General features: G+C 36.0%; 1 protein-coding gene across 2 annotated transcripts in view; it reads right to left on the reverse strand.

The window, feature by feature from the left end:
- Window positions 1-13,204, reverse strand: part of TOX (thymocyte selection associated high mobility group box) — a 322,056-nt gene that overhangs the window by 37,674 nt on the left and 271,178 nt on the right. For both annotated transcript variants that reach the window (XM_066266180.1, XM_066266181.1), the window contains exon 4: window positions 8,997-9,278. In XM_066266180.1, coding sequence (XP_066122277.1) covers window positions 8,997-9,278 — 282 coding nt within the window. The remainder of the gene's footprint in view (window positions 1-8,996; window positions 9,279-13,204) is intronic.

Consider the following 13,204-nt stretch of genomic DNA (forward strand, 5'->3'; position numbering starts at 1 on the left):
CCTCAGCATACTAGGCTGACACTCTTATCTACTGTGCCACTGCCTGGTCAGGTGATTCTTTCTTTTTTAAATTAGTATTTGGACAATACAGTGCAAATTTTAGGTCTCCAGGATGTGATACCCAGCTGTAACAGAAAGGACAGTTACCCTCTTGTTTTGACAACACGGTCCTACTTTGTGTGGATGAGCTGAGGAAGCAGGAGAACCTGTTACTGCCAGCAAGAAGCTGTAAGTATCAAGTGTATGAAAACCACAAATTATTGTGTAAAGTTTCCAACCCCGTAGGAAACTCTAAACAATCCCATGCAATCAATTGATTCCTGGGTTGTGCTGTGTGCTTAGCTAGATTCAGTCTTGCTCAACCTGAGAGTTTCTTTTAGTAGAAGAAGCATTTCATGACTCCGCCTCCACATTTACAAGGTGCAGGAGAATTCACTGATGCACGATGGAGCATCGCTCTGGAGCTTCCACTGTATCTCTGATTGAGTATCCGAGAGGCCCTGCAGTGAAGCTGGGGTGTCCTCCCCATTATGGCCAGACTGTCAGCCACTCTCACAGCATGACATCACTTTGTTCTTTGCCAGGCCTGAGAGCATATTGATATCCTCTCCTTTTAAATACCCCTGTGAAACTCAGTTTGAATTATCTGCCATCCAAGAAAACGGACATCTGAGAGGACCAAACTAAAGAGTACACACAAAATATTCATTGCTCAAGATTCACTGCTTTTCCTTCCCAATTAAACTAGATAACTAAAACTGATGCTTAGATAATAATATTCTCATCACATATAGAATTTCCCTCATAGAAATGGGCTATGGTTTAAGAGAATTCCCTGACTTTCATCAAAGGCTGCCATAAGAAGAAAAACAAAAATAAAAACTATGTATTAAAGATCTCAAAAAAAAAAATGTGCTGTGAATGGACTCATTTATTATATTGCTGAATGTTCCTTGTATAAAGACTTCCTGGGTCTGCGAACTACCTTTGCTCTCACTTTCAGATGCACTATAAAGGAGTGAAGACTTCCTGCTGTGGTTTGGTGTCTAATGTGTCCAAGGGCATGGGCAGTGCCGCAAAGGTCAAGCTATCTGCTGCTTGACCAGCTTGACCACTGAGCTTACTTCCTGATTGGTGGGGGCCTTGTTTTTACTTTGCATTTCCCCTTTGTTAGGGAGGAGACAGGAGTGAGCCACTGGTTCAGATTCTGTATAATGAACTTGGAATGTGGAAAGACTATTTTCTGGAGGTAGTTGCATCACGTATTTGAAAAACACATGGTCATTGTTCATATGCAAAGCCTCCCCGAAGAAGAAAATGTAGCTGTAATTTGGATCAACTTACATGCTAGTAACAGATTGCATAGTGAAAGGTACCTGGCTTTTTGACCACTAACTATTTGGAATGAACACAATGATGATGAATATGTTTGTGGTGGGAAAAAATAGCTAAATGGATTTGTAATATGTCTCTGGACCTTAATTATGAGTCTTGTCTGGATCTTGAATTCTTACTTAGATGGATGAAAGCTTCTAATCTTATGTCCTAATTTCCTAAGAGGCCCTAACTTCTAAAGTCCAGAGTAGCACTGTCTTATAGAACTTTCTGGAAAAATAGAAATGTTCTCTGCTCTGTCTAAAAGGGTAGCCACTAATCACATGTGGCTTGAGAGGACATTTGGCTGGTGCAGCTGAGGAACTAATTTTTAAATTTTATTTAATTTTAGTTAGATTTATATGCACACAGTCACACATGACTAGCTGCTACTGTATTGGACACTACAGCATTGTGTACTGGACATTATTTTAGAATACAATATTTATAAAGTTACTAGGGTTCCAAGACTGAAATTTAATTTCCATATTCTAATCTTTAGAATAGAGACAAAACCACAAAATGCCCACATGTACACTCCCCACGATGCCAAGCACATTGCCAGTGAAGACCAGGCCTCGTGACTCCTTCCATCCTCACAGCCTCACTCTGGTGTCTTACATGCACTGGAGAATCACACACTTCTACTCCTTCATTCTGCAGAACGGAGCAAAGGCTTAGAATCACAAAGCCCCAGAAGGACATTTGAAAGCACATATAAAGTTGTACGAAAATCATAACAACTAAGAACATGGCTGGGTTGAGGCCCTAACTGTAATTCTGATCACCTGCAGCCTTATTTCACATTTAAAGTGTAAATAAATAAATAGACAAATACATAAAAATATTACTCTCACATAAGCTTTACACAGATGCATAGGCCTCGGGTAGACTTGTAGACACAGATTTATTTCTAAATCCCCTACAGGTATCCTCAGGCTTCTGGTAATCCACCTCCTCTGATGTCTTGTTACTTAATTATAGTGATGTATTTAACTTATTTATCACAAGAAAACAATCATTTTTCACTTTAAGAAAGCATGTGTTAACTGTGTGACTTAGATAATACTTCTTAGGAATACAGAGTACAGGAGTTAAGACTCTCAAGGAAAGAGAATCACTGATATTGAAATGTCCCTGGAGAAGTGAGAAGCGTCTATAAGCATATTTAAAATAAACTGCAGCAGTCCCACAGCCCGTAATGGAGCTGGGAGAGCTGTTTAACGCACACTATCTTGCAGTAATCGCTGTAGTTTAAAATAGATTTTAATCAAGCACCATCTGCATAATAGGCTGAACAAACAACATAGAACTGCACTTATAACTCTTATCATAGAAAGTAAATATTATAAAATCTTCACCATAGAAACAGGGCACATCACAGCAAATTTTTGTGATGGTGCTGTTTCTGTAAGGGAAAAATTTTGCTACTTAAATCCATTCTTTCTCTCTTTTTCTAAACTATGCCATCTAAAATCCCCTTATGAGAATAATTTCAAATAAGCATGGAAAGTAAGTCATCCAGTTACTGTGAAATCAGCAAGGCTATCATACTTCTTTCATTTTAAAATCAAGTTTATTATTATCCTTAATAAAAAACAGTACATTCAATGACTCAAAACATCAATTATAGAAAAATGTATATGAAATGCTACACTTTTGAAATGATTCACAAGGGTGGGGCATTGTATTTGTATCATCATTTATAAAGCAAATTCATTTTTAAAGATCTTGATTCTGCTAAACAACGCTGAGGGTCGTTTTAGGATGAGTTTAGCAAAGACACTCAGTAGTCTTATGCAAGATAAAAAATTTGGGATACTGTCCAGAAAAATCACTTTAAAGTGAGGAAAAGAGTTAATTGCAATCATGTACAACTATTAATTATATTTATGAATATTGTTAGATTCATTAAGTCTTATCTAAATTTGCCTATCTGGGGCATTATGTTTACTTATTGGTATTTGAATAGAAGTTTTCTAAAGGAATGCAAAGCCATTGAATAAAATGGCTCAAAGCCATTGAATAAATGGGTCTCACTGAATAAAATGCCAGGTGCCCACATTTAGCCTCTCTTTATTTATATTTCATAAATTAATCAAATACACTCAATCACCTAGGGTATGAATCATCTAAGAACAAACACACCTTAAAAATACTATTCTAATATATACTTGAATAAATTTTAAGAATAATTATTTGAAATTGAGTACCAATTGACTATTTGACTGAATTTTAATTATTTTCTTCAGAACTAGTTTGTTAAGTTCAGCCTTAATCAATGGGACATTTTCTTCTTTCCTTTCTTCCTTCCTTCCTCCCTCCCTCCCTTCCAATCTTTTTTTCATTTATTAAGTGAGAGGAGGGAGGCAGAAAGAGACTCCCATATGCAGCAGACCAGGATCCACCCTGCAAACCTCCTATGGGGCATTGCTCTGCCTATCTGAGGCCATTGCTTTGTTGCTCAGCAACCAAGCTATGTTTTAGCACCTGAAACAGAGGCCAAGGAGCCATCCTGACTACTTGGGGCCAACTCACTCAAACCAACTGAGCCATAGCTGCAGGAGGAGAAGAGAGAGAGAAAGAAAGAGAGAGAGAGAAAGAGAGAGAGAGAAGGGAGAGGGGGATGGGTGGAGAAGCAGATGGTCGCTTCTCCTGTGTGCCCTGACTGGGAATTGAATCCAAGATATCCACATGCCTGGCTGACACTCTACCACTGAGACAATGGTCCAGGGCATTTTATTTCTGATAATCAAGGAATATATACATTTTCAATTGCTGGAGTATAAGGAATTCTTTAAAAGTATCATGCATATTATAACATATGAAGTGTTGAACAATTGCATAATAAACATAGTTCAGTGTAGAAAATACCAAAAATTGAAGTCTCAATTTTAAACATTCTTTCCTATTCCTAGATAATGTGAATTGACATTTGGTTTTAATGTGGCCTAATTTCATTTAATGTTTATAGAAACCTATCTTCTTATTATTTTTATTTTATTCCAAGAAGCTTCTTGCCTTTAGAACAATGGTAAATAAAAAGTACTTTTCTAAAGGGTTATGTAATTGTTGCTCTATTACCTTATTCTATTGCCTTTGAGAAAAATACTTCCCTTTCCGTCTAAAACACATGCACTGAGGAACTAGCAAATTAGTAAGAGACTCTTAAAAGCAAACAGTTAGTGGAAGCAGAAACCCAGAGAAATAAAGTACTGAAGCCAGATTTTATCTTGAATACAATTGCTAAACCTGGTGAAATTGAGTCAAATGCACAGTAGATAGAAGACAGAGCCAATTGCTTACTAAAAGTGTGATGTTTAGTAGGAGGGTTCCTATTAAAGTTAGGATGGAAAAGAATTAGAGTCTTAGGGTAAGGGGGAAATAACATGATTTCCCTTGTATATGTTTTCCCATGAGCTGCAAGGATGATACTGAATGGGCAGGGGAGACATATTGTTTGTGATAATCCACAAATGGAAGCCAGCAATTGTAATGATTAATACCTTGAATGCATACTATTTCGGTGATTTGAAAAACTTTAAGTCAAGTGTGGTTCTAGATGGTAACGGTCCAAGATGCTTGGCAGAAGCAAGCAAAAATCATCTTTAGAAGTATCTACTTTCAAGTCAGGTCTAACAGAAGTCTCATAAAGTTCTAATTAATATTACCTGTCATTCCAGAAGCAAAAAAGCAATATGAAACTAGGCATTAAAACCAAGTGTCAGCAGCAGCAATAGAGAGTAGAATCAGACCCCAAAAGACTTCATGTATTAAATTGAGCAAATGCCCAAAGGAACAAAAGGAATGAAGTGTATGGATAAAGAGCAAGCAACTAAAAAAGTCCAAACATATCTGAGAAAGAACCAACTACAACCAGAAATATACAATAATTGAAATTAAAACCTCAATAAGTTAGCTTTAGATTCAGATTAGATATCGCTTAAGAAAAGAATTATGAACTGGAAAACTGATTTAAATAAATTAATCAGAATGTAATGCAGAGGGGTAAGAAAATGGAATATAGAAAAGTGATGAGTCATGGTGCACAGGATGAGAAAGTTTGGCATATATCTCATCAGAACTACAGGATGAGAATGAAGGAAGAATGGCAAGAGGAAATATCTGAAAAACAATAATCGCTGAAAATTTCCTAGAACCGATGAAAAAAGGAATATTTAAATTCAGGATAAATTTAAAGAAGCCTACACACATCACAGTGAAGCTGAAGGCCAACCAAGAAAGCAAGAGAAGATCCTAAAACTAGTCAGAGAGGAAAAAATTCCTTTCAAAGGAAAGAGAGTGATGCAGTACAATTCTCAAAAGCAATAGTGAAAGTCAGGATTCATGGAGTAATATAATATCTTCATAATAACAGAAGAAAGTCACCAGGAAATTACAGTGTAATCAAAATTAAAATAATCTTAAAGAAGGTAAAAAAGAAAAAAGAAACAGGACATTTGTGGGATAAATAGAAAGCAACATACTTAAATGGAGAAATAAATCCAAATATTTTAGTACTTATGTCAACGTAAATGAAGTCAGATTCATTTAAAAGTAAAGATGATCTAACCATATGCTATGTACAAGAGATGTATACAAAACTTAAGGATATTTTAAGCAGAAAAGTTGAAAGTGAAAGGACAGAAAAATACAAATTGTGATTCTTAGTCCGTAATTTCCTTAAAGGGAAATTGTGCTAAAAATATACTTGTAATGCCAGATACTTTGTGTCTTAAAGTGTCTGCTATATTAGAAGTACTGGATTACAGGCTTAGAACTACAAGCTACCCAAGTTTATACATCTTTGATGTTTTACTATATGTCTAGTTTATGACTTTAGGCTGTCAACACAGCTCCATAGCAATCAGAACCATGGGTAGTGTTTATAAGGTGATAATTTATTTTACTGATGTATTTACAGTATTTCTCTGTCAAAACAAACTTATTTAATTGTTCAATTAGATAAGCTGGAATTAATATGTAATTGCTTAAGAGAGCAGAAAGTGTTAAGAGGGAGGTTTAAAGGCTTCTTTTTCTGGTGTGAAAGTAAATATTCTTTTTTCATTCTCTTGTTTGGAATGATTTAAATGATTGTTTTGACTTAATGCTATTTCATGTTTAAATGGAGCTGTTGCAATACAACGCACCACATAAATCCTGCTTTCATATAAAGAAAAAAATCCTAGTTTAATCTTTAACTGTGACAAAGAATGCTGAAGCACTTTGGTCAGAGGATTCTTTTTAGCCATTTAATAAATAAGTTGAATAAATGGGTAAGAAGGGTTTTGCATTGGAATGAAGGTGAGGAACAGCATGAAGGGCTGGAATGGGAGGGTAGATATTCTTGAGATGGAAAATACGCTTAAATTAAACATGAACTTGAATATTTGCATAGACAAAAAGCCATTTTGGTAACGGCGTTCTTGAGAAATCTGTGCTTAACCCTTCACATATTACTAATTCAAGAATATATCACTATAGAATATGGGTTCTACTAGATAATGTTACACAATCATTAATAGTGAGCTATAAATTATTTTGAGATGTGAATTAAGTAGTTGGATAGGCTACTCACTGGCAATCTCTCTCTCTCTTTCTCTCTCTCTTTCTTTTTTCTTTTTTTAGATTTTATTTATTGATTTAGAGAGAAAAGAGAGAGCAAAAGAGGAAGGCATGGAGAAGGAGAAATGGGAAGCATAACCTTGCAGATGCTTCTTGTATGTGCCTGGACCAGGCAAGCCAGGGGTCTTGAACTGGCAACTTCAGCATTCCGAGTTGACACCTATCCACTGTGCCACCACAGGTCAGGCACTGGCTAACTTTCATACCAGCTTGAAAGCTCATTACATAGAAGTCATTTCTCAGCAAAAGTATAAGATACGGACCTTATAGGCCAATTGAAAATGGCAGAATTCACTAATGTTGATGAAATTTCTGGTTTCTGCTCACACTTCTACTAATTTAGGTTGAAGAGTGTGGAAAATAATATGTAAGTAAGACTAATCCTGTATAAACTTTATTGACAGAAGATGCTACAAAATTTACATTAATTTTCTGAAATTATAGTAACAAATACTTAAAAAGATACAATCCAGATGTGCAAATAATCTTTACTATATTAGACTATATTTTTCCCTTGCAGTATAGTAGATATTACCTATGTTTAAGAAATTAACTTGAATCCTCCACGCATAATCCAATATATAAATCACTGGGCACAATATATTCTTTATGTGCACATTTAGGTCAAGGTACTCATTGGCTGCTAAATACCATTAGAATAATACACACGTTCTTAAGAAAATTATATGAGAGTTTGATAAAGGAGCTGGTAGGGAATGTGGGCTCGAGACTGCATGGCTTATCAAAGATGTCCTCATGTGGTTGTCACTCATTATCTCCAGGAACTAGCTAGCCCTGGGAGAGGCAGTCTTTCCAAAATTAAGGCTCCAAAAAATGCCAGAACATTAGAATACTAAAAATAATAATATATAGTCAATGTAGTAGCTTTGTACTTAGTATCGGGCTAGATAAATTTATGAGTCACTATTTATCTAGATCTTTAAAAAATGTATGTAGCCTTTGAAAAGTTAACCATATACAGTAGATCCACATGCCACACTGCTGTCTTTGGGTACATCATGTTGACAAGTTTAATTTCCCTAAAACAAAATTCTCACAGAAGTGAAAGGAAATCAAATGGCTGACACAAGTGACAATTCATTAGTAATATTTCAAAGAAAATAGAAGGAAGTAGCAGTACATATGTAAATACAAGTGTTTTCATAGTAACTAGGCACAAGAGTCCTCACTAGGACAAATCAGAAAGGTACTTCACTGATAAGCAAGGCAATAAAAAGATAATTTTGGGTTTTTGAGTGAGAATACACTTGTTTTTGGTGAAGTCACTTAAAAAAATCTGCCTTAAATACTTTAAAGACTTTGACAGCTAATTTTTCAATCTAAGGACACATCTTCCTATGCAGAGAACTTAATGTGATGAAGACAAACAGGCAAACATATTGGCATGGGGTTCACAACAGGTAAGCAATGAAACACCCAGGCTTCTTTTTTGCAAAGAAGTCATCTAATAGCTTTACTCCTTACTTTTTTTATTCTTAATAAAAAATACTTGGGTTAAATGATCTTAAAGGTTTTATCTAACCATTAATTGCACACACACACACACACACAAACACACAAATACAGCCATCATTGTATCCTAGCAATGTTGCCTTCTTAAAATAAAATGGTTAAATTAAAATTAATTTTTTTTGAATGAGGGGGAGAATTCAGCTTGATTTTGGATGTTGAGTCCTGTAAGGCTTATTCTCCCTTATTCACTATGAAGACCCTATATTTTTTGGGTGCAACTTACTTTTATGCTTAATACATGTGTATTTAAAGGATTTATTAGGGACTTAAAAGTGTAATTGGACAAGGTGATTCAGCTCATTCAGTTTATAACTTCATGCTTTATCAAAAATTAATCCCCCACCTATGTTTCTTAATTTGGGTGACATAAACATGCATCTATCATAGGTCACAGAAGGTGCCAAAGAATACTTTTTTAGGTAACATGTGTTTTCTACAGGTCCTAAAAAATAACCCAGTCCTACCTTAGAGGAGTCATCGCCTTCATCTTCATGCACTGAACTGGATGGGGAAGGAGTTGCAGACTTGCTTCCAGGTGGAGAGGGAGAGTTGTGGGGGACACTGCTTCCTCCCATATTCAGCCCAAGCTGAGCACTTAGCTGGGACTGGTTGATGGTGGTCAGCTGGCCATGCTGCAGCATGCCTGACTGCTGCCTGATGTCAGCAGGCTGACCCCTTGGTCTCATGGCTGCCATCTGGGGATGGGAGCTATACTGAGCTCCTTCTGGGTTCCGTATATCTTGCATCTACAAGAAAGATGGATAGGAATAATTATTCACAAACACGTTTCTGGAAAAATTTTTCAAAATATTGCTTAGACTTTAAAAATTCTATAGGATGTTCTGCTAAATCAAATGCTTTTTCATTCCTTCTCTGACCCCTCTCTCCAGAGTAGAATAATTCTAACAATATTATCCTAAAGCTGCTGTTACCAAAAGAAAAGAATTTGAGAATTCAGTCAACATCACAGTTCATTAATCAAGAGCTGATTAATTATATTTATAGTCCTTTACTAATGAAACAAATATATCACTAGTAAATATTTATGGTATAAGGTTCAGAGTGCTGATGTTTATTAGAGTGTCAAAATCATATAATTATTAGTCATTATAGCATTCACAGCAGTTCATAAAACCCTTTCTTTTATTGTGATTATTAAGAAAGGTTCTGGGAGTTAAGTGTACTGTGGTTCTCAGTTTAATTCTATATAGCTAGTAATGGCCAAAATGATCTACTAACCTACTAACTGAGCACACTCAAAGGTTGGTATTAACTGATTGATTAATTGACTATTGAAGTGATTTGTAAAGTTATATTTGAAAGTCAATCTCTAAAGTTGCAAGGTCACCATATTAATCCATTATGCTATCTGGGTCACTGCTTTTTAGCCTTAATGAGACTCACTCTTGTAATTCAAGCAATGAATTTCATCTCTGCAAGGATTAGAATTAAAAGCATTGGAGGATGAAGCTCTTAACATATCTAGAGGTCAAATGTGTTATATAAGAGGAGTATTGTGGGTTTCACTTAACATTTCTCTGGCGTTTTTAAACTTAAAATAATGGGGAATATTTTGTGGTGCTTATAGAAGCAGATCAGTTTTTTTCACTCTGAAGGGGCTTGAAGATTTTATGCAGATCTTGGGTTGTAAAACAAGAGAGAAAAAATAGACAAAAAATAAAAAGCAGTAAAGGGATGTGTAGTTATCATTACATTCTGGAATTAAAAAAAATAAAGTGATAAGTTTATCTTTCTCGGTTTCATTAAAAATAATATCCCACATGGTGTCAGAATGCCTAGTAATTACTTATCTGTAAATGCTATCATGACATGGAAATACTGTAAAGGTCAATTAAATAACATTGTTTTTTCTGTTTTTTTCTTGTTTTTTTGGGGGGGGTAATAAAATCATTTTCTACCAATACTCTCTAGTAAGTTTCATCTGAAATTGAAGTTTTGACTAAGGAGGTCTCTTCTGTGTTAGGCTTACTGTCTATACTAGGAGGTCTCTTATTAGTATCACCCCTTCAGACCCTTCCAGCCCTTACTTGGCCTCACCTACAGACTCAGTTCTAGATATCCTAAAATCTGGCTCTTCTTGCTAATGGCTCATGATATTATACCTTCTACTTTTCTAGTCCAAATCAACACTTTTGGCCCAGGCTGGTTGGCTCAGTGGTAGAGTGTCGGCCGGGTGTGTGGAAGCCCCAAGTTTGATTCCCGGTCAGGGCAAATAAGAGAAGCGCCCATCTGCTTCTCCACCCTTCCCCCTCTCCTTTCTCTTTATCCCTCTCTTCTCCTCCTGCAGCCAAGGCTCCATTGGAGCAAGAGTTGGCCTGGCACTGAAGATGGCTCCATGGCCTCCGCCTCAGGCACTAAAATGACTCCTGTTACAATGGAGCAACACCTCAGATGTGCAGAGCATCACCACCTAGTGGGCATGCTGAGTGGATCCCGGTCAGGCACATGTGGGAATCTGTTTCTCTACCTCCCTGTTTCTCACTTCAGAAAAATACAAATCAACACCTTTTCCCCATAATTTAAACTATATTCCTTCAGTCCTTCAAAAGTAGTGCATAGTTCATCTTTTTTATGAAATCCCATACTAAGTAGTTATTCCTGATCAATGATACATGTTAGGGTTTCAGAGATCCCTAGTGACATTTTCTCTTAGTATAAAAGAGGAATCTTAGGGGGAGGCCATAGTGCTAGCTAGCTGAATGTCTGTAGAATAAACAAGCAAATAAATATGGATAAAGCCAGAGAAGTTAAACAACTTCTCCAAGCCACAGAGTTGGAGTTTAAAATCTACACCTCTCAATTCCAGTCTTTGATAATTCCTACTGTAGTAAGCAGTTGATTCAACATTTTATGTATCCCACAGAAAGAGATATAGTAACTAAAAATAATAAACTCACCATGTCAAATGTCTACCCAAATTGATCATTTTTATCTAGTCCGTTCATGGTTCCCCCACTCACATTTACAATATAGTTTTTTCCTTCTTAGCTTTTCCCATAACTTTTATAATCAGACCTTCCATATGAAATAATACTAGTTTTCACAGATTTCCTTAAAGTTGTGCCACTGAAGAGGTTACCATAAAAATCAGGACTGACTTTTGAAAATATATAGAAGAGGCAGTTTATACTGAATCTCTGTTCAGTCCTACTCTCTAATATCCTGAAGTCCTATTGTGTTTTTTCTCAAACCCTATAAGGAATAGTTCACTCACTCTGAGCAGAGAGTAACAGATGCCCATATGGGCACTGTCCTACACTGGGCAGCCCCTCTCTCAACCCTGAACCAAACAAATGCACTCATGTGCATGTTCAAACATTTATATTTGTAGGAGAACACATTTTCATAATCCTGTAAATTAAAAATGTTTACTAACAAAAACCTATTTTAACTAACTTATCTTTCCAGAAGTACTTAGCTAATTGACACCATTATTTCTCCACATAAAACTCAAGTTACAAAGCATGAATAATTTGTAACTTACCTGTTTGGAGCTCACTTCTTAATCTCACTCTTTCAGAAATATTCTGGTTTTTAACATGACAGTGCAGAGGATGGTTTTTAAATTAACTGACATATAATTTCCAGATTTATGACTATAACCACAAGTCTTCAAAAGTCTAAAGCAATCTCACTTTATAGCACCTATCACTCCCATCATTTTATAACCTTTTTGATTGTTTTCTCATGTTAATTGATATTGTGGATAGATCTCTAAATACTAAAATTTGTATTCCCACCTCTGTTCTGTTAGTAGAAGGAGGTGGGTATGGCAAAAGTGTGGTAAAGAATCAATTCAGGTAGGGGCAGTGGAGTACTCAACAGGGCACCTCTTTTTCAACAGACTCTTCATTAGTTGAAAATATCTTGTCACCAATGTGTTAGGTCAGTCAGACAACAGCTTTAACACCAAATCAAAGAACAATTTTCCTGTTTAGAGGGTGGTGAGCACAACACTCCTCTCTAAGCTCTCAGCTGCACTTAGAAATAGTCAGATCTTAACACCCATGGTGACATTTGTGAATTAAGAGGAGTATTTTCATTTTACCTTGCTTTCACAGGAGTCAGTTCAGGATTAATCTGCCTAATGGATAATATGGGGAAAACTGAGCTGGATGGAGTCTGATTACTGGCAAATAAGAATAGTTAGCTCACGATGGTAAGCAAGTGTTTTGATTACTGGCTTCCTTCTAGGGAGATATTGATTAAACACAGGTTTGAATGTCAAATACACAACCTCAACTTGAAAAATATTATTTCCTATTAACCTGTAATATTTTTAACTTATTGTGAGCAATTCACTTAAGTCATGTTTCATAACAACTTCTGTTTTCTCTGATTCTTCATGACTCCTCTATTGACATCTTTTGTTCCTATAACTCCCCACCCCTAAATGATTCCCTAACATTCTGTTTCTGATTCACATTTCCCCCATGCAGCTAGGATTCATCATGACTTTGTTTATGGGAAACGTTTTACTGTAAAATATACACTTCTGATCCAACTCCAGGTCTGTAACTGCCTGCTAGACATTACTGCTTGGCCACCACCTCTGCTAAAAACATGAGCAATGTTTTCTTTCTCAAACCTATTTTGTACAATGTGTCCGATTTCTATTGATGATACCTTCATTCTCCATGTTATATCTACT

This window comes from Saccopteryx bilineata, chromosome 3 (genome assembly GCF_036850765.1).
Source record: "Saccopteryx bilineata isolate mSacBil1 chromosome 3, mSacBil1_pri_phased_curated, whole genome shotgun sequence".
NCBI lineage: Eukaryota > Metazoa > Chordata > Mammalia > Chiroptera > Emballonuridae > Saccopteryx > Saccopteryx bilineata.